Source organism: Peromyscus eremicus, chromosome 4, assembly GCF_949786415.1.
Source record: "Peromyscus eremicus chromosome 4, PerEre_H2_v1, whole genome shotgun sequence".
In the NCBI taxonomy this organism is placed as follows: domain Eukaryota; kingdom Metazoa; phylum Chordata; class Mammalia; order Rodentia; family Cricetidae; genus Peromyscus; species Peromyscus eremicus.
The window spans coordinates 69653906-69681565 of NC_081419.1; the positions used below are offsets into that span (position 1 = coordinate 69653906).

The window sequence follows — 27660 nt, forward strand, 5'->3', positions numbered from 1 at the left end:
CTGAAAGCCACTGCTTCCCTCATATGACGCATGTAAAGGGAAACAGTAATGAAGCCCTAGAAAAGACTGGAAGAAACCTGTGGTCCACGTCACCATCATCACAGCGGGACAAACTGATGCTCTGTGTCCTCTGACATGACAAGAACACATGCTTTTGTGATATTACTCACAAAAGCGCATCATTTGTATCTAACCAGGCAAAAGCATCAAATACTTCAAATCCAAAGATGTCTACGAGCCCCTGAGTGCCTTGTCATTCGGACAGGCACCGATCTGCAGCAGCTTACCTATGGCCTGTGTGTAGCTTTGCTTTTGAATAAAGTTCCCTTGCTGCTTCGCAAAAGAAGGTGTATGTGTGTCTTACTATACACAGGACAAGTTCTCTTCTAAATATTCAAAAATGTCATCCTGCAAGACAAAGTTAAGTGAGTGCATGGTGGTTACTTTCACTCTGATGGACACTGTCTAAGTAGGAATATAGTATTACTCTGATGGTGAGAGAATTCTATATGAGGAATATTCAAGAGTAAAGGTGCATTATACTTACACCTTCTAGAAGGTTCAGGAATACACCCGAATATATACACATGGAAAAATGCAACTGGGATAAATTATTAACATTGGAGGAATATGGGTAAAGGAGTACATAAAGAATTGCTACTTTTTAAAATTTCAATTCTGAACTATCAAAATTTAAAAAAAAAAAGTGCTAGTGATACAGATCAGGGACATGGCATTTGCCTAGCACACACAAGGCCTGGGTTCAACCCACAGCCTCAGAAAAACAAAGAAAGAAATAGAATTTTTAGCCAAGTGTGAATGTGGGGGCCCAGAGAGACTCCATAGCAAGGCCTTATTCCATCTTGACTCAGGGTCAGAGAGTCTGAGTTTGCTTTGCCCCACAAGGCTGCATAATAGGATGTTTTGGCAAAGGCATGGTTACCAGGTGTCTTATACTTCAAGGTCTAATTACAAGATGCTTTGCCATAAGGCGTGGTTACCAAGTGTTTTGAAAATTAAGGAAGGGTCTACACTTGTTTGTACTGTGTACTTTGACCTTGAAAGGGGGAGGTCTTTCACCTCTCCCCTTGCTGATGTATAAAAAGCCCATTAGGAATAAACTCGAGAAGACTGTGGTATTGACCCAGAGCCCTCCCCAAGCTGTCCTGTGTCTCTGTCTTTTTCTTCGTCTATATCTATATTTTTCATATCTATTATTTCTTAATCCTCACTCCTCCCTTCAAGGACTGTTCAATGGTTGGGCTAGTCCCTGACATGTGAAGGCATCACCTACTGTCCCAGGGTTCATGGGTCTGAGACAGAGGAACATTTGTGTTCAACCTGGGCAACAGTAAGTCTCAAAAAGCAAAAACAATGAACAAAAGTCAGACTAACAAGAATGACATAGCAAAGCAAATTCAATCAATCAATCAATCAATCAGTCAGTCAATTATATGCTTCCTAACAGTGATGATGACAAGAAGACAGACACTGGAGCTACTTGGAGACATTCAATAAGAAAGCTGGTCAAAGATCACTTAAACCTAAGGCACAGACAGGCCAACTCCATTCCCAAGCTCTGCAGAAGGAAAGATTATTCCATGGGGCAAATGAAGCTGAGAGATTCCAGACTCACAGTCGTCAAGACCAGGAGGCGGGGTGAGGTACCTTCTACAAAATGAAGATCGAGGACCATCTCCCTCCCTTACTCAGTTCCCAAATGCTTGGAGCCCACACTTGTGCATCCCTTCTCCGACCCTCACCCTGAGCACAAAGACGATTCTCCAAAGCAAACAAACCAGTCCAAGAGAAGTAACTATTAACATTAACATTTGTGCAAATGCCTGGGTCCCCATCTTCCCAACCTGAGTGCAGCTGGCAAAGCTCACTGAAGCCCAGAGCTTCCAATCAGCTTTTCATGCCTCACTCACAAGAATTGATGCCACCTCTGGCCAGGTATATAAAGAAAGCTTTCATTACAAAAGAGCAAATAAAATTAGAAAAGAAATAAAAGGAAACAATGCAAGGAAATAAAACCACAAACAATCTCTTCAGAGATGAAAAATTATATACCCTTAAAATAAGAAGAACTGAGATGGTTTTTGTTTTGTTTTAATCAAAAGCTAAAGGATAAAGGAAGGAAATGTCACAAAATGAGAACAGAAAGACCAGGTCCGGCAAGAAAAGAAGCAGGATTAATCCACACATTCACCATCCAAGTGATAGACACTGCAGACAAAGGAGAGGACAGAAGACACTAACCAAACATACAGGAAGAAAATGAGAAAATGTCTCTGTGCTGAAAGGCCTGGATATCCAGCTTGAAAGAGCTTGAATCAGCACTGTCAGTAAAAACCCTCACTCGAGGGCACATGATTCTCAAATTTTAGAACACAGAAGTTGTCAAGAGTTGAGGGGAAAGTTAACAGTAAAAGCTGGTGGTGGTGCATGCCTTTAATCTCAGTACAGAGGCAGGCAGATCTCTGAGTTCAAAGCCAGCCTGGTCTACAGAATGAGTTCCAGGACAGCCAAGGCTACACAGAGAAACCCTGTCTCAAAACAAAACAAAAAACAAAAACAAAACTCTGTTTTCCACCATAATTCTGAGTCCCACTACTCATCACACTGAAAATAAGCACATTTCTAGACACACAAGGTGACAGAGCATTACCTACCTTTCTCTCTCTCTCAGGTCTGCCTTAAGAAGTTCTTTGGAAGGAAGAAACCAGAAAAGGAAACTGCACAATGCAGAGAGGAAAGAGAATTCCAGAATGGCAGAGGATCAGGATAACAGCTATATAGAGAGCCACAGAGGACTTACTCAGACCGCGGCACAAGACAGGCCAACAAAACCAAAGAAAGGAGCCTAGAGTCTACCAGCACTGACCATTTTACTGTCTTAACCAGAGTGGTTAGTGAAAACCATTACAGTAGAACCAAGTAAAGTGGAAAGAAAAAGGAGCTATTACCTCCCTGGAAAATAGGGAGTCAAGTACTATTCATGACTTGGCTCAGCTGAAAACCCTATGTATATAGCCCCAATTATCCATAAGAATTGGGGGTTTTAAAGAAAAGCAATGAGGTGCCACCACCAGTCAGATGCACAGCTTAAAACATACAGGGAAAACAGAGAGAATGGGAGAAAAAACACCAATGTGGACTGATGGGTGATGTCCTTCTGTATGCTGTGAATATGCGTTGCTCTGATTGGTTGATAAATAAAGCCATTTGGCCTATGGCAAGGCAGCTTAGAGGCAAGCAGGAAATCCAAACAGAGAGACAAGAAGAAGGCAGGGAGAAACGCCAGCTGCCACTGAAGGAGAAGCAACATGCCAACAGACCAGTAAAGCCACAAAACACGTGGAAAAAAAACACAGATTAATAGAAATGGGTTAATTTAAAATATAAGAGCTAGCTAGCAAGAGATCTACCATAGACCATACAGTTTGTAAGTAATACAAGCCTCCGTGTGTTTAATTGGGTCTGAGAGGTTGTGGGACCAGGCAGGACACAGGAAAACTTCCAGCTACAGTGGACAAAGTGAAAAAGATGTCTCTTAGAACGAAATTTAAAAATTCCATTATGAGCATTTTGTACAGAACCAGGAAGACAGCCAGAGGAGTTGAAAGACTTGAAAGCAGCTGCCCCCAGGAACAGGCTCCAGTTTTTATGTGACCACTTCAATCTGTGAAACAATACTATTTTTAAACAATAAAATGAAGAAATATTGTAGGGGGGGATAAAAAAATCAAGTGTCAAACTCTGGCCAAAGCAATGTGGCTTTTTTTTTCTAATCTACAACTATAATGACCTGGTTATGAGAAAATCTTATTCAAATATTACTTTGGAGACTCTTAAAACAACATTCTGGGGCCAGGCCATGGTGCACACTTTTAATTACAGCACTCCAAGGCACAGGCAGGCCGATCTCTGTGAGTTCGGAGCCAGCCTGGTCTACAGAGTGAGTTCCAGGACAGCCAGAGCTGTTATACAGAGAAACCCTGTCTCAAATCAAAACAAAACAAAACAAAAACCAAAAAAAACTAAACCAAAACTATGCTCTGGGATCGCTGAGGCAGAACTGGAGGGAACCTGGCCACAACCCCTGAAGCCCAGGGGGTCCACTGTACTAATTAATACCTGATCACTGGTGTAGGGCAGCGCTGCCAGGGCAGTAAGCGTGTTCTCAATTCATCTGCTGCCAGGGCAAGCTTCCACATTCTCTAAAACATTATTCTACTCACTGCCTTCCCACATGCTGTGCGATGTCAAGAGGCAGCTAGGTTTGATTCATGAATGCTGGGGCCCTCAGAGTACGCCTCAAGCAAAGGATAGAGAGAGGCAGGGCCACATCCACAGTAACAGGGGTTGGGGATTCTCCCAGTGTCCACCTCGGGGGTGCCATACAGATGTCTGTCATACAGTGGAAGAGCCCTTCCACTGCAAAAGATTTGACTGACACAGTTGTGATCTCAGCCACACCCCCAAGTTTGTTCTTTCATATTCCTTATATATTCCCTCCATTCAAATCTGGCTCAGTGCCTGGTCCTGCCTGTCTCTGTCTGACCAGAATCAGCCAAACCCCTTAGGTCTTGCATCTTTCTATCTGCAGACCAAAGCCCAGCTTTCTTTATTTCCTGATTGCTGAACTTGAGACTTCTGGAGCTTCCCTGCAGCTCTTCACAGGAAAGTCTAGAATTTAAGGTAGCATGCTCGACCACATGTGCAAATGTTACCTAATTCACGATATACCTCTAAAAACAATATAACTCAAAAACTTTTTCTTAAAAGGCAAACTAAATTTCTGAATTGCATACATATTTTTATCTCAACTAGGCAGTAAGAGGAAAGGGCCTGAGAATCAGCCAAGAAGTTCCTTGGGGAAAAGGCCCTCAAATTCCAGAGGAACATTCCACAACCCAGAAGCTAAAGGGCAGGTGTTGAGTTGAGCCAGACAGTTTGTGAAACTGGTGTCTTTCCCACTTGAGAGTTCTGCTTCAGGTGTCTGACCAGCCTTCCTGGGCTGCAGAACAAGCACAAGAGCAAGAGCTGTCTGGACAGCTGAGTGCAAGCAACCTTTAGCCACAGGTACGGCAGAGACCGACAGAGCCCGAATAGCCTCTGATGCTTCTGACCTAAACCCTGCAGGTCAGAAGGAGGGAAGAGGTGAGGAGAGAAGAGCCTTCCCGAGTCAGTGAGCCAGGGTGTGGAGAGAAAGTCAAACTCCACATCAAAGCGTGGCCCTTAGGTCAGCAGCATACACTAGAACCAAGGCCTGAGAACCTACTAGAGTGTGAGTTCTATGCACCCACCCTAACCTTAAGCTGGACCTTGGGGTAGACAGGCAGGGGTCTATATTCAAGTACCCCAGATTTGCCCAATTGAGACCATGCTTGGCGCCAACCAACCGGGAGCTCTCACAGACCATCTCAGTGTACAGTCAGTCCTCTGGACTTTCCACTTCCAAAACCTGGATTTGGACAGAGGCTTACAGGAAGTCCACATACATACATAACCCTTATGTGACTGGTCCATGGCAGGTAAGTCACCCTACTAGCTGGACTTCATTGTAACAAGCTTTTGTTTTTCCATCTCACTCTTAGACAATTATACACTTTAAGCAGCCTCCCCAAATTCCTCACTAATTTTTATCAATAGACATGATGAGAATTCCTCTCTCTCTTCCTTGTTCTAGGTCTGACATCTTAGTTAGAGCAAACAAACTTGGGGCCTACAGTTGTAGTCTATCATGAAGGGAAGTCAGGGAAGGAGCTCCAGGCAGGAACCTAGAGGCAGGGACTGATGCAGAGACCATGGGGGAGTGCTGCTTACTGGCTTGCTCCTCATGGCTTGCTCAGCTAGCACTGAGGACCACCAGTCTAGGGGTGACACCACCCATGGAGAGCTGGACTCCCCTATATCAATCATCAATCAAGAAAATGTACCACAGGTTTGCCTACAGGCCAAGGTGGGGCATTTTCTTTTCTAAAATGGTTTTAGCTTGGGTCAAGTTAACATAAAACTAGACTATCTGGTATAATAACCGCAGAAAGAAAAAATAGAGAGAAGGCAATCTTTCCTGGCATTGTTGCCGGTTAAAACTTGGGGAAAAAAACGTGTCTAACAGAAGAGTAAATAAAATCATAACGGAATAAAAAAATCACATTATAGAAAATAAGGAGGAAATACACAATTGTAAGAAGATAATACTTTGATGTTTTAAAAGAATGTTATTGAGATGATTCAGCTTTGGTAGCACATGCTAGAAAGCCAGACACAACATAATACTCTCTGTCTCTGTCCTCCTGCATCTCACATATCTGAGATCAGAGGTCCAGGGTGGTGTCTGGGGAAAAGCCTGGCTGCCTTGGCCAGCCCAGAAATGGTAGTCTGCAGGGACAGTGAGGAAGGAGGCAGAGGAGATGATAACATTTGTCAGGTGGGTGCAAAGAGAGAGAGAGAGATCAACAGGTAGACAAACAGAAAAGGTAAAAGACACAGGAAGCCCTGGGACGAGCTAAGAAAGTTCAGGACAAAAACATCCACTCTTTCATTTATGTATTATGTATGTATATGTGTGAATGTGTTTGTGTGTGTTTATGTATATATGAGTTTTATGTATATGGGTGCTTTGTCTGTGTGTACATCTGCACACCAGAAAAGTGCATTACATCCCATGGGACTAATTAGAGATGGTTGTGAGCCACCATGTGAGTGCTGGGAATTGAACTCAGGACTCTGGAAGAGTAGCTAGTGCTCTTAACAACTAAGCCACCTCCAGCTCCTGCATTCTTTCTTTTCAAAAACAACTTTTGGTTCATGCACATGTGTGCATGTGCGTGTGCGTGTGCGTGCGTGCGTGCGTGTGTGTGTGTTCATGTGTGGACTATACATGTACACACACACACATACATTTGTGTAGAGACCAGGGATCCACCCCTAGCTCTGGGATTACAGTTGTGTAGCACCAGGCCTAGCTTTGTCACAGGGTGCTAGGGTTGTTCTCAGGTCCTCACTTTACTGTCTGAACTCTCTCTCCATCCTTATTTGCCTCTTTAACCAGTTTGAGCTTAGAGAGAAGCCCTTCCCCAAGCACAGTCTCTCTAATCCAGGCAGACCTGCTACTTCCAATTAGTGCTCCAGGCTCCCTGTGGCAAATGCTCCCAGGTTCTAAAAGTGGAACACCATGTAACTGGCCTCGCCCTACCAATTAGACTAGTAAAGCATCTGGTGATGAATGCTCTAGGAGGCCACCCCTCACTGTCCGTCACCCACAGCCATAGCCATTTCTATATTAAATGAAGACAGCTGTATCTATCCAAAATACAGCTTTCACCTCTCCTTCCCCTGTCTGAGCATGCACAGAGTAGGCGGGAGGCCAGCAGCACACCTTTAAGCAGTCCAGAGCATCCTTGATTTACTGACCACCATCCACACCTACTCCCACCTCGGGTGTCTGACACTGTAAATTTGCTGGAATCTAGAGGACAGACTCCCCTGCAGACCGAGCTCAGAGTAATCTCATCTAGAGTCAGTTAAATATTCCTGAGGGGAGGGAGAAGTCAACTACACATGAATCATTGCTACCCAGCCTCCCGCCTGTTGGTTCCACTGAAGACGCAGAAGCGAGCAGCCCTGGGTTGTAAATCAGGAACCTCATCACCTGACTGACTACAGATGTGATAAATACCAAAGTGCCCTGAACAGGTATTTAAGAAAGAACCAAATGAAAAATAACAAATACATTTCTGGATGTATACCTAGATTTATGCCTTTTATACTTGTGTTCTTTATCAAGCTATGAGTTCCTCACTTTGACCATCTGTCTTAAACTCCAAGTATATTCATTTCAAAACTATACAATTTCACATTTTCCCTTAATCTATACTTGCAAAAGAGAATTGGAACTCTAATTATTTATTCTTAGAGCTTTAGATAAACACTCCGGATAAAGTCCAATGATTACTGTCTGCCTGAGTATGCTGGTAGCACTTGGGTGCGTTTTGTGGAGGAACACACGTGAGAATCTTCAGTTCAAACTTGCACCATACGCCAGGGCAGGAGTTATATTCCACAGAGACGGGGCTCAGTGGCTCCCAGAGGACTTTTCAGGCAGTGGGATGCTTGGTCCTCACCTGTCTACACAACTTGCCAATTATGTGACTAGCACAGGCCACAGGCCATCATGCACCATGAGACTACTTTACAGAGGGCATCTATCACTCCCCTACCTTGTAGGCAGGTAGTATATGGGGGGACAACCAAAATAATGGCTAGCACACTAGCCTGTGAGTCCTGCAGCTGCTTAAAACCTCATAGGAAATTATAATTCCCATGTGTGCTAAGTGATGGGAAGGACAGAATCCACACCCTCAGAGGTTGTGAAGAGGAAAAGACGGCTTCCTGAGAGGGGAGTGCATTGCAAAGCCTTAAGGAGTTAAGGATATATGTGCAGGTCCCTGGGAAAAGGAACTGATGGTGAAGACAGGCATATAGGGCGAGGGAGGAGCAATGGCTGGGCACACTGGAAGGAAGCAACTGTGAGCCATACTCTAGAACTCCTCAAAGCAGGCAGGAGAAAAGGCTAGAAAGGCAGACTGAGCCAGACTGAGCCTCTCAGGATAAATGAAACACTATGGCTCTGGCTCAACAGTGAGAACAATCAATCTCCCCAGACACGGCTCAGATCTGCCTTCATGTCCTAAAGTTGTCTCCAATGCTGTCCCATTGCTATGCATATCAATCCTTTACACTGGTGTCATACACAGGTTGATCTCAAGTGGACTCTTACTCCATTAATGCTATGGTGATTTCTCATCATCTACCGAGAACACTAACGCCTCGTTTAAACTAGGGCTATCCTGTGAGCCAGCTCTCCTTAGGCTTCATCTCCTCCCTCTCACATGCTTCCTCCTCCTCCTCCTCCTCCTCCTCCTCCTCCTCCTCCTCCTCCTCCTCCTCCTCCAGTGTCCTTGAGCAAGCACCTAAACCACCTGCTCCTGTGTCTCCTTGCACCTCCAGAACCAGTGGCTAAAAAGGCTATCTTTTATGCGGTGTGTGCTTTTGACTCCTTTGTCAAAAAACAGGTGACTATGGATTTACTTCTGGTCATCTAGTCTATTCCATTCGTGTATGTGTCTGTTCCTGTGCCAATACCACATTGACTTTTCCACTATGGCTTGGTGGTACAATTGGAAGTCAAGCACTGTAATAGGTCTGACATCATGCTTTAAGATTTCTTTGGCTATCTATGGTCTTTTGTGCTTCCATGTGAGTTTTAGGATTTTTTTCTAGTTGTGTGGAGAATGCCATTGGAATTTTTATGGGGATTGTATAGTCTGTATGTTGTTGGAGAATTTCTCTCCAGCTCCCGCCACCAAGTCCCGCCAGTTCCAGAGCCCACTTATAAAATAAACACACAGACTCTTACATTATTTAAACTGCTTGGCCATTAGCTCAGGCCTGTCATTGTCTAGCTCTTACTCTTATATTTAGCCCATTTCTATTAATCTTTACTTTGCCACATGGCTCATGGCTTATTGGTACCTTACATCTTCCTTGTCCTGATGGCGGCTGGCAGTGTCTCCCTCACCCAGCTTCCTGTTCTCTCAATTCTCCTCTCTGTTAGTCCCGCCTATACTTCCTGCCTAGCCAATGGCCAATCAGTGATTTATTTACTGACCAATCAGCAACACACTTGACATACAGACCATCCCACAGCACTTAAAGCAACATATCCTTATATCCAAATTTTGAAGTCAAGGTACCTTTAAAATATATATTTTGGCATAACTCAACAGCTTTTACAATCAAATGTTTTTCTGCAGTTATGAATATCAAAGAGAACATAATCCAGATTCTCTGTGTGGTAGTCATCTTTACGTGGCTTATTTTTTTATATTAGCTTGAGCCTATTCCTTTTAAACAGCAGCCTTCTAAGCCTGAAACGGCGCAGTGGCTGCTGGCTCCGCCCACTTTAGCTTCCCAACATGGCGGCGGTCCGCTTTCCGCCAGCTCTGGGAGCCATAACTCTCAGAAATAGTGGGTCTACACTTTTACCAAAGTAGCGTGTAGCCCAGAAACCTTTTTTTTTGTTTTGTACTAGCAAAGGCTAAATTTACCACACAGTTTAATGTGCTATTTGCAGAGGCCTCATTCCCACCATACTGCAGGTCGAGAGCGCACGCTAGGAACCCGCTAGTAGCTCAAACCCGCAGCTGCCGCTTATTTGAGAGAGACAATTAGGAAGCTGTTTTTAGGTCCGTTTTAGAATCTTTTTTCTAAGTTTTTAGGTGGAAACTCTTGCCCCACGTTGGGCGCCATTTGTTGCTGGAGAATTTCTCTCCAGCTCCCGCCACCAAGTCCCGCCAGTTCCAGAGCCCACTTATAAAATAAACACACAGACTCTTACATTATTTAAACTGCTTGGCCATTAGCTCAGGCCTGTCATTGTCTAGCTCTTACTCTTATATTTAGCCCATTTCTATTAATCTTTACTTTGCCACATGGCTCATGGCTTATTGGTACCTTACATCTTCCTTGTCCTGATGGCGGCTGGCAGTGTCTCCCTCACCCAGCTTCCTGTTCTCTCAATTCTCCTCTCTGTTAGTCCCGCCTATACTTCCTGCCTAGCCAATGGCCAATCAGTGATTTATTTACTGACCAATCAGCAACACACTTGACATACAGACCATCCCACAGCATCTGTAGATTAGACAATGTTAGTTCTTTCAATCCAAGAGCACTGAACACGTCTCCACTGTCGAGCATCATCTTCGATTTCTTTCTTCAGTGTCCTCAGGTCTGTCTACATTACAGACATCCTCACTTCCTTGGTTAGGGTCCTCCCCAGGTTTATTTGTTCACTTATTTATTGACTGAAGCCATTGTGAAAGGAATGTTTTTTCCCGATTTCCTCCTTGGGAAGTTATTGAAATAGAAAAGCTTTTCATTTTTGTATGCTGATTTTGAGCCCTGTCACTTTGCTGAAAATATTCACCTGACCTAAGAGCTTTCTGGTGTGTCCATAGAGTCTTTTAAATAAGTTCACAGCATTTGCAAATGGGAATAGTGTGACTTCTTTTGCTTCTTACTTATGTCCCTTTATTTCCTTTTCTTGTCTTATTGCTTTAGCCATATTGAATGTGAGTGAAGAATGAGCACTCCAGAGTTTAAGGAAATATTCCCAGTATCTCCCCATTTAGCATAACATTGGCTATCTATTTGCCTTAAAAAGCCTTGCCTATACTGAAAGTTCTTTCTAGTCCTAGTTCCTTTAGGACTTTTGCCATGAAGCCATTTTGAACTTTGTCAAATACCTTTTCTGTAGTCATTGAGAAGATCATGTGATCTTTGTCCTGAAGTCTATTTACCTAGTGTGTAACACTTATTTGTTTGTGAATGTTGGACTAACTCTGCACCCCTGGGATGAAACCAACTTCATTGTGATGTATGATCTTAATGTCCTCTTCAATTTTGTTTGTTAAGTATTTTGTCAAAAATTTTTACATCCTTGCTCATCGTGAAAGTTGGTCTATAGTTTTATTGTCGTGTTCTTATCTGGTTTGGTATCAGGATAATACTGGCTTCACAGAATGAGTTGGGCAGTGTTCTTTCCCTTTCAATTTTGTGACATAGTTTGAGCACTGTGTGAGCTCTTCCATAAAGGTTTGGAAGAATTCAGCAGTGAATCTGCCCAGTCCTAGCCTTTTCCTTGTAGAAAGACTTTTCATTACTGCTTCAATTGTGTTGCTTGTTATGGATCTGTTTAAGTTGTCTTTATATTCTTATAATATTTAATTTTGGTAGATGATATATACTTAAGAATCTATCAACTATTTCCAGAATTTTCAGCTTTTTGAAAAATAAGTTCTACAATACTCCCTAATGATTCTCCAGATTTTATCGGATTCTATTGTAACAATTTCCCTTTCACCTTTAAAATATCAATGCAGTGCTTCTCTTTCTTCTGGTTAATTTGGTCAGGGCTTTGTCAATCTTGTTCATCTTTTCAAAGCACCAGCACTTTAAGTCTATGAGTCGTTCCTTTAATTTCTAATTCATTAACTTCCTCCCTGATCTTTATGATATCTGGCCACAGTGGATTTAGGTTTGGCTTCTTGTGTTTCTAGAAACTTCAGATATATCATTAGGTACCTTATTTGACATTGCTCTGATTTATAAAATTGTATTTTACTTTACGTGTATGTGTTTTGCCTATGTGCTTGTCTGCATACTAGGTGTGTTCCTGGTGCCCATGGAGGTCAGAAGAGGGTGTCAGGTCTCCTGAGACTGCAGTTACAGAAGGCTGTGAGCCACCATGTAGGTGCTGGCAATTGCACCTGGATCCTCTGGAAGGGCTCTTAACTCCTGAGCTACCATATTAAACCGTTGATTTCTTTTTTAAAATTTGAACACTAATTACTATAAATGGCTCCCCTTCTACCTCAGAAGTTCAATAGGCTATGTTACCACTTTCATCAGAGTGTAGGCATGTTAAATTCCCTCCATGACTTCTTCAGTGACTCACTGTTAACTAAAGAGCAAAGTATCTGTGTAGTCTCTGAGGTTTCTCTTGTTGATTTCCACTTTATGTTTGTGGTCTAAGAGAATAGAAGGAATTACTTCGGCTTTCTGCATGTGTTATGGCTTGTTCGGTGACACCTAATATGACTGACTGGCTTCATGGGCTGCTGAGAATATATATTCTGTCATCTGTTAGATGGAATGATCTGTCGATGTCTGTTACATCCAATTGGTCAATTGTATGGGTTAGCTCTGTTCTTACTCTACTTTTAGTTTGGAAGACCTGACTAAAGACAAGAACGGAGTATTGAAGTCCCCCCGCAGTACCACATCAGGACTTCTCCTACCTTTCATGCCATTTAGTGTTTATGAAATTAGGAGCCTACAATGTTCAATGTACAAATATTTACGATTGCTATATAATCTTTATAAACTGTTCTCCTTTTAAATGTGTAATGGATTTATCTCTTCTGAATAGTTTTGGTTTGGAGTCTACTTTATCAGATATCAGAATCACGACACCAGCTGCTTCGTGGTTCCATTGGCTTGGTAGGGGGATTTCCCTCCTTTGATTTTCCATTTTCTAATGTCTGTGCCAGGAGTGTATGTCTTGGAGATGATACACAGCTGGGTGTTGGGTTTTAATCCAGTTACCTAGTTTGCACCTGTTAGTCGGTGAGTAGGGCCAATTATCGCATCTAAGGTTACTGAGGGGCCTGCTCCTTGGTTGTTTTTCTGGCTGGGTGGATTACTGACAGCTCTTTTCCTGCTCCTCCTTCAGTATTAGGGGTTTATAGGTTCACTGTGTTGGGCATGATGGAGTACTTCTTGGATCTCCGCTGTTCATCGGTTCCTCTCATGAAATGTACTCCTCACATGCTCTCAGAGGGCTGCCCTCATCCTCTGGAGAGTTCTCCTGTCAGGATTTGCTGCAGTACCAGCTGGCCCATCAAGAGCTGTCTCAGTCTATGCTTGTCCAAAACCGTCCTTACACCTACACCAGTTTTCAGGGATAATTTTGCTGGGTATTGTCAGTTGACAGTCATGTCTTTCAGGGACTGAAATACATCATTTCATCTTCACTGGCTTTTAGGGTTGATGATAAGAGATCTGATATTATTCTTTAAAAATTAAAAAAAGTTTTCATTTATTTATTTATTTGTTATTTGTGGTGTGTGTGGGTGTGTATGTGTACATGTCATATGTATGAGACAAATTGTGGGAACTGGTCCTCACTGGAGACTGAGCTCAGCTGTGTCAGGCTTGGCCATCCGAGCTGAGCCATCCTGCCAGCCCAAGAGCTGATGTTACTCAGGTGCCTTTGTTTTGTGTTTGAGTTGGCATTTTCCCTTAACAGCTTCTAAAGTTGTTTCTCTGCTTCGCCTTTTGAGATCTGACTGTGTCATGTCTACTGGAAGTTTTAAATGCTTCTGTGTTTGCATGTCCATTCCTTTTCCTAGGTTTCGGGAATTGCCTGTTATGATTTCACTGAATAACGGTTTTAGCATGTTTTAGACATACAAGCTCAAAGGAGGTCACCTCAAAAAAGCATGTGTTTGCTCTACACATGTGTTTGCACTCTTCTCGGGAACACTGCAGGGAGGAGAGAGATGTGGCTACATGCTCTCATGCTCTGGAGCACTGTTCTACGGCAGGACTTACACCCTCAGTGTTCACTTGAGGCCAGGGTCTATCTTTTTTCCCTGATGGAGTGCCAAGCACCCAGTACCCATATGATAATGGACACAAGGGGAAGGGGTCCAGGCAAGGAAAAATAAATGAAGACCTGATGTGATCAACTGTGTGGCAGCATGCAACCCTAGCTAGAGAAGTCCACCTTAGGTGATGGGGGGTGATCAATGGGATGGAGTGTGGAGAAGCATCTGCTCCCATGTGAGAGCTCCGCGTCCGTGAGCCACACCCAACAGGTGTATCTGAGAGCAGCTAGGAAGTCATAACTGCCACCCAGAGCACTTGGCATTTTCACTGAGAAAGAAGGTGTGCCTATAAGCCACTGTCACAGTCCCTACAATGACACATGTGCCTCTGCCTCCTCCAGGCTTCTGGACACACCCCCCTCTTGCTCACGACTTAGCAAGGGACTAGTAATCCCAAAGGCCACTCCATTACTTTTGCTTACTACTGTTTTGTTCCCAGGGCCTTGGGAATGTCAACTAACACATGTCAAGTACTCGATGCCATTTCCAGCAGAGCAGGATGTTCAAACAAGCCCATCATTAAGCTGTGGCTGGAACCTTTTCAAGTGTTCTAGGCACTCAGTGCCAAAGCCGTCAGGAAGTCTTTAGCTTACAACAAGACCCATGTGTCACTCACCTTGACCTTAAAAAAACAGACTCTTCTCAAGTGCATGGAGAACAAATTGAGGGCTGCTGCTCCTCTGTCCTTTTACTCTGGTCACACTTTCTGAACCAAGGTGCCCTTATCAAGCTGCAAGTCTGAAAAACTCACCCATCTGAGACAGCTGGCATTTAAATACTCTTATCCTCAGTATACTTTCCTTTCTCCCATCTCCATGGCTCACACAGCTAGCACAGGAACCCACTTACCACAGTGGGAGGGTCATTCCACTCTTCATACGAGATGGCTGCATATGGATAGATCCTGTCATTGATGATCTGCAGGGTGGCCAGGGCAATGGCTTTAATGGACTGGAAGTATGCTTCCCAGAACCATCGTGCCTACAAAGAAAACAACATGAGAAGGTGAGCAGGTGAGATGTGGGGGAACGAGGTGCCCTGTCACAGCCAACTTGGGGCTAGTGATTCCTTCATTCCCGGGGTGAAGGGTGCTCCCTGCTGCCACACCAGGTCTATCAGAGGTGTGTTTGTACTCAAGGCAGTCAGAGTAGAGTAGTGGTCAGAAAGTACACACAGTCAGTGTAATAGAAGAGGAGCCTATGATGATAAAAGTCCTATGTGTCACATCAGGCAAGGTTTAGACTCTTTTTTTTAAAAAAGATAAATAGAGGGCTGAGGAGATAGCCCCATGGTTAAAGCACTTGCCACACAAGCATGAGGACCAGAGTTTGGATTCCCCAAAACCTATGTAAATGCTGGGTCCGCATGGTAGTCCATACATAATCCTAGGATCAGAAACTGGAGATAAGAGATCCCAGAGCAGGCTGGCTAATAAGACTAGGTGTATCAGTGAGCTCTGGGTTTGAGTGAGAGACCCTTTCTTAAAAAATAAGGTAGAAAAGCAATGAAGGATGATTCTTTTTAGCAACCTTGGGCCTTTGTGCACATTCATGCACATTCATTTACACACGTAAATGCACACATGCATACCACACATGAAAATGGACAAAGAACAAACATTAGATATAACATATACAGAGTGTGTTAGAAGTCTGTATGCACAGGCAAATGAAAGTTTATGTCTATGCAAACTCTTAAGGACAGCCCTGGTAAAGCAGGGGACACTCCAGATAGCCCCATGCACGTCTAGTCAGCATCTCACTCCTTTAAAGGCCCATGACTTAAATTTCTCTTTAAAGGCCCACTCTTGAATTTCACGCAAATGGCATCAAATGACATTTCCTCTCCTGTCACAGACTTATTTGGTTCCACTTGGAACACCTAACTTATGTCACGGAATCAGGGTGTGGCTGGTCTCACAAAAATGAACTAAAAAGTGCTCTCTCTTTTTTTTTCTATTTCTTGAAGAATTTAATATTAATACAAAATTGATATTACTTTTCCTTCTCAAAAGGGTCTAGAAGAATTCATCAGAGACACCATTGAAGTAGGTTTCTCATGAGTATGTGTGACAAGATTTTATTATTTTTGTTTGCTCATTTGAGATGACATCTTACTATGCCCAAGTTGCCCTACAACTCACAGTCCTCCTGTCTCAGCCCCCCAAATGCCAGGCTTACAGGCACACGCCGCCACCACTGGCACTTTCTTTTCTTTGAAACAGCGTCTTACTCTGTAGCCCAGATGTGTACCTCTTGTTTCAGCATTCTCGGGTGCCCAGCTGTGCGGCTTCAAGTCACTGGTTTTCTTTTGCAGACACAGAAGAATGCAAATCTGCACCACTTGAAAATAGGACTGTTTTTCAAGGAAGATCTCATCGCATTTAGATCGTTAAATTTACTGGATAAAATTGTAGAAGTATGGCCCTTTCCTTTCCTACCCTGTCAGCCCGGTTTTCTCTGGGCACTTGTCCTTCTAAAGGTCAATTTGAAGATTATTTTCAGAAGGAAAATTTTCATATTTTCTCTCCATCATACATTTTCTATGTTTTTTCATTTTTAAAAAAATATTTGCTTATCTATTGTGTGTGTGTGCATGTGGTATGGGGGAGGGGCTCCATGGGCCAAGCAGAGGCCAGAGGAGGAGGTGTCCCTCTGTCATTCTCTACCTGTGTGTGTGTGCGTATGTGCACCTGAACACTGGCCGAAGGCCAGCTGTGGAACCCAACATCTAACTCAAGCTGTCTCCAATCAGTTCCCCCCGCCCACAAACTTCAATTCACTTAGAGAGGAAGCACGCTCTGCCAATAATCACAGCTCAAGTGTCTCCGCCTGAGAATAAGTGAGCTGCTCGGGCTTAACGGCTTCTGCAGGACTTGGTGGTAAGAGCTCAGAAGGCATGAGTTACAGCCCTGCCAGGCCTCTCTGTCAGCTACCTGTCCACAGGAAAAGGGGGGTGTCAGTCATGTGGACAATGAACGAAAGCCCCTCTGTTCTCTTCCCAAGAGCAAACACAAATACTTACTGCATTACTTCGTCTCCAAGGAAATCAGGCACCTTTCTATCTCCCCAAGAACTCTGAATGGGAGAGACTTTGGCAGCCATGCCACCCTCCTGGTGGCTGCACAGGGGAAAAACTGGTCATGCGGGAGGGGCTCACACTAAGAAGACCTTGATTGGCCATTGAACCAGAAACACCATCAACAAGAAGCTATGGAACAAAGTAAAAACTGTATTTTTCTTCAAGGACAGATAATTTTCTATACTACAACCATGCTAAATTCCCTGTGCTTCAGCACTGTCTCCATAGCGCCCAGCCACTTTTCTGTGTGCTCATGTCATCTCCAAGTAAAAATGGCTTTCCTTTCCTTTTTCCTCGTCTGAGCTTTGCCCCCTTTGTTTCTTTCCCTTTCTCATTGTCTAGGACTAGAACTCACTACTGAGCACGAGTGGGAAGTGACCATCTTTACTGAGACGCCTATCAGAGCGGGAGCTGCTAAGGTCTTTCAAACACCCTTAGCAAACTGCAGAAGTGCCCTCGTTGACTGAGATGTTATCAAAGGGGACTGTGGACTTCTTAAAATTATTTTATGTGTGTGAGTGCTTTTCCTGCAGGTATGACTGTGCACCACATGCATGCCTGGAGCCTGCGGCAGTCAGAAGAGGATGTCAGATCCCTGGAGTTGGAGTTACAGAAGGGTGTGAGCTGCCATGTGTGTGCTGGTAACCGAACATGGATCCCCTTCAAGAGCACACAGTGCTATGAACTGAGCTATTTTTCTCAGTCTGAATCGCTACATTTTGTCAAATGATTTTCCCTCTACTTTATAAGGCGATCCTAGCAGTTCCTTCTTTATTGTGTTAACTCAGTAATTTACACTGGCTGAAACTCAGTAATTTACACTGGCTGAACTCATGGGATGTTAACGAATCTTACATTCCTGGCTTCACTTAGTGATGATCTACTAACCCTTTCCCTGAACTGCTCAGTTTGCTTGGTGGTGTTTTGTTTAGGACTTCTGTGTTAATATAGCAAAGCTCCCTGGGGCCATTGATTTTAACATGCACCGTTATCTTATATGACTCTAGCAGCAAAAAGGTTTCCAATTAAAATATGACACAGAGCTAAAATTATAACAACTATAAAACAATCTTGATATCAGAGGAGTTATTTTTAATTATGTATATGGATAGGGCGGTATGTATATGTGAGAGTAGGTATCTGTGTAGACCAGAAGAGAGCATCAGATCTCCCTGAAGCTGGAGTTCCAGGCAGCTGTGGCCACCCTGACGTGAGTGATGGGAACCAAACCTGGGTCCTCTGCGAGAGTGAGCAGTACCTGTTCTTAAGTATTAAGCCATTCTCCAGCCCCAGTTACAGTAATGTTTAAATGTAGAAAAATATGGGGTTTGGAATCTATTAAGTAGTGTGTGTTTTTATTTGACCTTTAGGCAGGCCTCAGAAGGGCAGCAGTCACTGCTCCTGGTCACCAACCCATGTTCTGTTCATCACTGTCCTGCCAACAAGCCTTCTGGGAAGGCAAACAGAACTGCAGCCAGGCTTTCCATAATTTAAGTTGGCTTAACCTACTAAGGCTTTTGCCAGGCTAGACATCTCTGAAGGTCATTAAGGAAACAGAACATGTTTCTTAAACACCTAATCAGGACAGTATCATTAACAAAGCCACAGGACCAAAGGGAGTACAAAAGTCCCCATGTACTCAAGAGTGATTAAATGAGTCCAGTGTGTCAAACACAGTGAGTCCCAGGAAATACGTAATTAATAAAGGAGGCAACCACAGCTTAGTTCCCATTGCATCATTAACTTGACCACAGTAGTAAAAATGGTATGAGACTGGACTAGTTCTAGCATAAGTTCTGCTATTTAAATACTTCCCCGAACATTGATGAGCTGGTTAACTTCCCTGTGTCTCAATGTAGTATCTTTTCACTGAACTAGATTCTTAAGGATCCTTCCACACCTGATATTCAGTGATATTTCAGCCAAATTCCTGTTTCCTCTGCTCTTCATTTTTGAGTACCTCTCTGTATCCTAAGACCTATTTGGCATTCAAAATCCCCTACTATCTGCTGTACCCAGTCTGCCCAAATGTGGCCCTAAGTCACACCACACACACACACACACACACACACACACACACACACACGCAAGCAAACATGCACACATGTTCTGGCCCACAGACTCAAGATAGTGAGTTTCTTCAGAGGTCTCTTTTCCTCTTAAATATCCTTCTCTTTCATCTTCCCAACCCTCCCCGTGGGACCACCAGCTCCCAGCCCAGCATTTAACAAGTTTAGACACCTCTACTCCGTCCTAATTCAAGTACAAAGCTGAACAAACTTAAAAAAAGAAAAAAATCAATGTTTTTTTCTGTCCATGAGGCAGGTGAGGTGCCAGGGCAGCTATTTCCCCCAAACTGAAGAAAATGACAGGTAGAAAGAGAATCCCAATCCACTGCACAGAAACTTCTAGGCCAGTGCCAAGTGGGAAAACCTGAGCTGTGAACAACAGATCTCTGTGGGAACACAGCTAAGGAGTTCTGCACTCCTGAGTCTTATCAATATCTCCGATTTCAGCTAGATTCTCATAGTGAAGATCAGAGAACACCTCTTGGGGCTTCTGGCGGGGACACGGAGGGTCTCCTGGTTTCATTTCTGTTGCGTTGACAAAATAACTTGACAAAAGCAACTTAGGGGAGAAAAGGTTTATTTGCATTCACATCTTGCTTTTGAGACAAGGTCTCTCACTGACCTGGAGCTGGTTAGGGAGGCTAGGCTGGCTACCCAGTGAACTCCAGGAAAGGCAAGCCTTGCTGCCAGATGTGGGTTTTTGATTGGTTCAGGGGATCAATCTGAGGTCCTCATGCTTGTCTAGTAAGCACTACTGACTGAGCCATCTTCCTGTCCTCCATTAGTTCTTATATGCTGTCTACATTTTCCATTAGAGACTTCATCATATTGTTTAACAATGTTTTAAATTCCAGTTCCGATAATTCCATCATCCCTCCCATGTCTAATTTTGGCTTGAATGTTTTTCAGTCACTTCCACTGTGTTTGCCTTTTGAAGGCCTTACATCCTTGTTGTGGTCCAGACATGGTGACCTGGGGGAGAAGAACTCCGAATAGGCCTGTGGTGATGTGGTGGTAAGATGTGGGGCAGGGGAAGTGTTCTCTGTCATCCACATCTCAGTATTTTGTGAGTCTGTGACTCTAGTCCGCAAGCTTCACAAATGCTTCTCATTTCCCCACCTGTTTAGCTGGAGCAAGACTAGAAGAGAAAGGTTGGTATGTCCCTTCCTCAGCATGAGAGGCTAGAACCAGCTAGAGTCCCAGGGAAGTTATGCTTTGACAAGAACCTAGCAAGTTAGTCTCTGGTAGGCTCTTTCCTCAGTGAAGGCCCCATTCAATGCAGAATGCTCTGGTGTATTTCAGAATGGTTACTATTTGTGATGGTTAGCTCTCATTGTCAACTTGACACACCCTAGAAGTGCCTGGGAAGAAAGTCTCAAAGGATGGTCTGTGTGTATCTCTGGTGTGTGTGTGTGTGTGTGTGTGTGTGTGTGTGTGTGTGTGTGTGTTGAGATAAGGGTGTTGTCTTAATTTAGTGAACCAATGTAAATCCAACCCATTGTGGGCAGCACCATTCCCTATGCAGGGGTTTCTGAATATGTAATAGTAAAGACATTGAGATGAGCAGAAGTAAGCAAACAAGTGAGCAAATATTAATGTATTTCTGTCTGCTCCTGACAGTTTGCTGAAGGCAGGGAGCCCAACAATATATCTAATGACATAAGCATATGGATATCATAACATATAAGCTAATAGGTAAATTTTAAAATGGTAGCAGGGGAGGAGAGCAGAAATGCTCTGTTCTTTAAGGATCTATGCTCCATGCATCATGTTGCAGGGCTATTTGAAAATTCACTTGATTTGTTCTAACTCTAAGTGCAAACCAGAGTGTAAGAACAAACAAATCACAACTGATGTGCTAAAAAAGAGTGTAACTGCATAAAAATTTACAGTGAAACCCCAAAAGGTGGGGGCTGTGGTTAAGAGGGCTTAGGACTCTTGCAGAGAACCAGAGTTCAGTTCCCAGCATCCACATTGGTCAACTGACAAATGTCTGTAACACTAGGTCCAGGGAATCCAATGCTCTCTTCTAACCTCCTTGGGTACTTGCACACGTGCGTGCACACACACACACACACACACACACACACACACACAAGTACACATAATAAAATGATAAAATTTTAAAATAAAACTCCAAAAGGTAGAAGAAGAGAAGAAAAACAGAAACAAAGCAAAGATGTCTATGGTCTCTAAGGTTTGACATTTTCCAGAGATTCCACATGGTTGGAATCATATAGTACCAAACTCTATGATTCTATTCATATGAGACCTGGAAAGACAAATACATATGCTGACAGTCGTCACTAGTTATCAGACTGTGAGCAAGGCTGTGGCTATTGCTGTTTTGTGTGTGTGAGGTAGTTGACAGAGCAAAGGTATAAGGAAATCTCTGGAGATAATGGAATTATTCTATTATCTTTGTTGTAGTGATGATGCAACACTACATATTTGTCAAAACTTATGGAGATTCACATTTTATGAGAGTGAATTTAATTTATGTAAATTTCAACATTACTAAATTTGTGTGAGAAAAAGAAACACTAACAAGTGCAACAAAAAGAAACGTAACAAACGTCACTTTGTCAGCCATCACTTCCAACGCCAAGGATCTAAGCAGGACAAGTAAGAGACTCTGCTCTGCAGCACTTACGAGCTGATGTAGCTATAGTCCTGCCTGGTCCACGGTCAGGGCAAATCTCTCTCCCACCAGTCCCACAGCCACTCAGACCCAACTAAGTAAACACAGAGACTTATATTGCTTATAAACTGTATGGCCGTGGCAGGATTCTTGCTAACTGTTCTTACAGCTTAAATTAATCCATTTCTATTAATCTATCCCTTGCCACATGGCTCGTGGCTTACCGGCATCTTCACATGCGGCTTATCATGGTGGCGGCTGGCAGTGTCTCTCTCACCCAGCTTCCTGTTCTCTCAATTCTCCTCTCTGTTAGTCCCGCCTATACTTCCTGCCTGGCCACTGGCCAATCAGTGATTTATTTATTGACCAATCAGCAACACATTTGACATACAGACCATCCCACAGCAAGCTGACATGTGCTTGCCTGCAGAAGAGTGAGCCAGTCAACATTTTAGCGTGGAGGGGGAGGAGCACAGGAGCAGGACCCCCAGCTAAGGTACTAGCTATAGTTGTGGCTGCCAGGAGAGGGAGGGTCAGTTTCCTTTTTCTTTTATTACACTTTTTAAAAGTTTTTGTTTGCTTGTTTGAGACAGGGTCTCATTGTGCAGACATGGCTAGCCCAGACCTGCTATGTAGAACAGGCTGACCTAGAACTCACAGATATCTGCCTGCCTCTGCCTCTCTGGGGCTGGGATTAAAGATATGTACCACCATACCAGTCTAGGACAGATCATTTTTAGCTCAGTGATTTAGTAATGATCATAATGTGGTACTGTTCATTCAAACCCATAAGATGGGTAGTCAAGAGTGAGGCCTGGTTAAACTCCAGACTCTGGGAGAGGATGCTTTGAAAGTGTAGGTCATATGGATACTGCTGGAATGTGAGACACTGTAATGGAGAAGGCCTAAAGGACTGGCTACATGGAAAATCTCTCTGTCCTGCTCAGCTTTGTTATGAACCTAAAACTGTTTGTGCTGGCTAGTCTTCTGTCAAGTTGACACACAAAGCAGCATTACCTGAAAGGAGGGAGAAAATGCCTCCATAAACTCAGGCTGCGGGCAGGTCTGCAGGGCATTTTCTTATTTCATGATTGATGGGGGAAGGCCCAGGCAATTTCGAGCGTTTCCATCCCTGGGCTGGTGGTTCTGGATTCGATAAGGAATAAGGCTGAGCAAGCCACAGGAGGAAAGTCAGCAAGCAGCACCCCTCTGTGGCCTTTGCATCAGCTCCTACCTCCAAGACCCTTCCCTATGTGAGTTCCTGTCCTGACTTCCTTCAGTGATGAACAGTGCTGTGGGAGTGTAAGCCAAATAAACCCTGTCCTCCCCAACTTGCATTTCTGTCCTGGTGTTTCATTGCAGCAATAGAAACCCTACCTAAGACACTGCTCTAAAATAAACATGATTCAAACAAACAAACAAAAACCTATCCACACTTTAATGTCCGTGTCTTCCCTGGAAGTATCCTGGGGCTCTTCTCATTCACACACTTCACCCTCTGCAACCGTCAGCAGTTGTTCTGCACCTCTGTGACTTCAGGGATGTTGTGGGATATCTGAACACTATGTGAAGATGTATTGCTATGACTGGTGTAATAAAATGCTAAAAAGCCAATAGCAAGGCAGGAGAGTCCAGGTGAGACCGGGCAGAGAGAGAACTTGGAGGAAAAAGAAAGGTGGAGTCATCAGCGAGACACTGAGGAGGCAGGATGGGCAGTATGGAGATGAGGCAATGAGTTTCATGGAAGAATGCAGACTAAAAAATACGGGTTGATTTAAGTTATAAGAACTAGTTAAGAACAGGCTTAAAACTAAGGCGGAGCTTTTATAACTAATATTAAGTCTCTGTGTCATTATTTGCAGGCTGGAGGTCCTGACAAGAAAGTACTACTACATATGGTATCCAACGTGGAGGTTCCAATATCCAAACATAGGGCCTGAGAAAGCTAAGGGAAGTTTTGGAAAAGGAGCTGGACACGGCTTCCTAGTCCTACAGTCTCTCAAGTGAGCTGATGCTCACAGCATACAGAGGTGTGGCTCCCTGCTGCAGCCTGCTGGCTTCAGCCAGTTGTCAGTGCCATGTGCTAAGTGGAACCACACTGGCCCTTGCAGACATGCAGAAAGCCAGGTCTAGACACAAGAAACCTCTAAACGGCTTAAAAAGGTGCTTAGGTGCTAAAGAAAGAAAGGAAAATGGGTATAGACAATCATTAAAAAAATAAAGTCTTTATGGAGAGAGTAAAGTAATATTTTTTAAAAAGCCACATAAGGATGGAAACTATTATAACACAGGGAGTTTGGATCTTATATGGTGTTTGTCAGTTTTGACTTTTTTGAATGCTGATGAACAGAGACTAGCAGCTGCTGACAGACACTGAACTGTGGAAGGGACTGCTAAGTTAAACCAGCCTAGATACTTTAGGGATGTCTTGGCTTCAGAATGGAGTTGGGAAATGTATTGCGTTGGAGGAGAGGTTATGATTTTGTTTCCACAGGAAACAAAAGGCTATGGATTCCTTCAACATTAATCAAGATCAGATTTGACCAGGGGAGACCTCCTGAGCATCTTGGCTACAGACATGAGGGAAAAAGCCAAGAAAGACTACAGGACAGGTGATGTATATAGTGATCTCTCTATATGGGAACAGCTCTGAGACTGGATGAGACATGATAAATCTTGTTGGCTACCAAGTCCTCATAACTTATTACATGCCATCCTTTCATTTGGCATGGATAGAGATTTATATTACAGTTTGGTTAGGCAGTCCAAACAGATTTATAAAGTTGACAGATGCCTTTTACCTGCTCAAACACAGAACAAAAAAAATCATCTTTAACTGACTGGTGCACACCATACATTCCATACATGTGTTAATGCAGATATGTTACCTTTAAAAGTTTATGTGTTTTCAGAACAAAAAGGGGCCAAACACCAATGAAGACAAGTAGCCCAGATGATCTAGCCTCTCAGAATGCCTCTGTTGCAGCTTCCTCAAAATTCTGCATCCAGAACAACTTTAAAGCTGGTAGCTGAGATGGTCCAGGCTCACAGATTACTCCAGTCAAGACTTCAGATAAGCTCTACACTTTCCCATCACACAGAGACTAAACAAAAAAATAATACAGCTAGCTCTCTCAGGACTTATTATCCCAATTTTCTCAGGGTCCCCTAAAGATGTTGTCACCCCCAGACAACAGGAAGTGATCTAAAGAACACAACACCCACATTTCCAAGAGGTGGGGGATGGGTGGTTTCTGGTCATTAGGTAGATGTTTGTCATCGTAAGGGGGGTTGGCTGCAATTTTTTATTGGTCATGATCAGGGAGGAAACTAAACAAGGAAGGTTAGATTCAGGGATCTTTTTCTAAAAGGATAAGAAAGGGGGCTATAGAAATTATAGGATAAAAGGGTAGATTATTGGATCTACTTTGAAGCTAAAAACAACTATTAATCTCAAATATTTTACATTGGTATGGATTTTTGTATATTGATACAAACTTAAGGTTATTTTTGTTTTAAATACTGTATATGTGTTTCTACTCTTGTTTAAGGTATTATACCTATGCAGCTCATTTTAAAATGTAACATAAAGTTCCAGTCCTTAAAGGCTATTATTACAAACTGTTTAGGATAATTAGAAAATGTATGTTAGTAGTTAGTCATCTATAACAATCAAACTTGTAGTCATGTAGGTATATTTTCAAGGTCAGAGATATATTCTAGATAGATAGATGGTCTTCAAACCCTTCAAAGACCTACAGAATATGGCATTTAAGATATTTTAATAACCTAAGGCTTTTCATGACAGTGAGACACGTCTGCTCCTGGCAGCACTGATCTACTTCAAAGAAGATGATGGGCATCGAAGAATCACCATATGGAGTTTGCCTTCTTTGTGGCAAAAGCTAGCCACTGGGCAAGAAACTGCTGTTGCCTTGCCTGCTGACAGTATGCTGTCCAAATTGGACAAACAGCACACAAAAGAAGGCTACTTCCAAATTTTGCCAAGACAAGGTAGGAGAGTCCTTCAAAACTCCTGCTTCACAGAAAAATCTGTCGGATATTCCAGGCCTGTAGGTCAAAGATAGACGCCCCAACATTACAGAGGAACACTGGGTGACTGTCCAGGTAGCCAAATGTCTCTGTCATTTCTATAGTTTTGGAAGTTGTTTTTGTTCACTTCCTGTTTACTCAGGTAATATTATATCCTTCTCGGGTCTCCAACGAGGGTTGAAGACTACAGTTACACCATTTTCTCTGTTATCAAATTCAAAAAAGAAACTTACAAAAGAGATAAAAAGTTTATAAGGTTGAGAAACATAAAAGCTTAAGTTGTTTAAGAAGTTTCAAGGTCTAGAAAATATTATTAGGATGTTAATACAAGTTATGATAAAAAATGGTTTAGGTATAAAACTTTAAATTCATCAAGATAGGGTAGATAATAGAGTATTTTCTCCAAATATGCCAAATACAAATGGACTGGACATTGTGAATATAATTCTTACCTGATAATTGTTCTTATTATATATAGTTTTACTATGTTAGAGTTAAAACCTTTCCTTTTTATTTAGACACAATATTGTGGGGTATTTGTATACTGTGTGAAAATGTATTGCTGTGATGGGTGTAATAAAAACCTGAATGGCCAATAGCTGGGCAGGAGAGTACAGGCGGGACTTCCAGGCAGAGAGAGAACTCAGGGAAGAAGAAAGGTGGAGTCTCCAGCAAGACCCCGAGGAAGCAGGATGGGCAGTAAAGAGATGAGGAAACGAGCCTCAGGAAGAACATAAATGTAAAAATATGGGTTAATTTAAGTTATAAGAACAAGCCTAAGCTAAGGCTGAGCTTTTATAATTAATAATAAGTCTCCGTGTCATTATCTGTGGACTGGCTACCCTGACAAGAAAGCACAACCACACAGGGAGAACAAATAGACGTTCAGTGAGCCCGACGGACAGCAGCCCCAGAAGGGGCTCCCCTGGGTTCTCAAAGCTTCTGTACACTGGACCCCGAACTTCTCCTTGAGCAAGACCCCAAGCCCCAGAAAACTGGGACAGACAAAGAAGACCGAAATTTATCCTTTAAACCACAACCAACTTTTCCCAGCAGTGCAGAGGATGATGGACTGGGCCAACAACAGTGACTCTATCTTAAGAGACTGTGTTGTTGCTGAGAACCATTTCAAATGCAGGCAGAGCTGAATACAGAACCCACGGGGCCACACCTTGTTAACGGTACATTGCTCTCCTCCTCCGAGCTGACATACAACATGAAGCCTTGCTCCATAGTCCAGGCTAACTCCTCATTCTCCTGCCTCAGTCAATCAAGTAGGTATGCACACCACACTCAGCCAATAATTCTTGCTATAAATTAGTTTCTCCCAGGATTTAATCTCCTATTTCTTAACTTGTATTTCTATACTCCTGAGCATAGGTTAGAATTAAGAATCCACTGTGCGTATCTACTGTTGCTGTCTTGCCCCCTCTCCCCTTTTCTGTTTTTTTTTTTTGTATATGTGTATGCACATGCATGAGAGCATACACATGCACGTGATCACTCACGTATATGTGCACATCGGAGGCCATGACCTTAGCATGTCTTCTTCAATCACCTCTCTGTCTGACCT

General features: G+C 43.1%; 1 protein-coding gene across 2 annotated transcripts in view; it reads right to left on the minus strand.

The window, feature by feature from the left end:
- Ext2 (exostosin glycosyltransferase 2) overlaps positions 1-27660 on the minus strand; it is a 136368-nt gene that overhangs the window by 57411 nt on the left and 51297 nt on the right. For both annotated transcript variants that reach the window (XM_059260985.1, XM_059260984.1), the window contains one exon: positions 15093-15224. In XM_059260985.1, coding sequence (XP_059116968.1) covers positions 15093-15224 — 132 coding nt within the window. The remainder of the gene's footprint in view (positions 1-15092; positions 15225-27660) is intronic.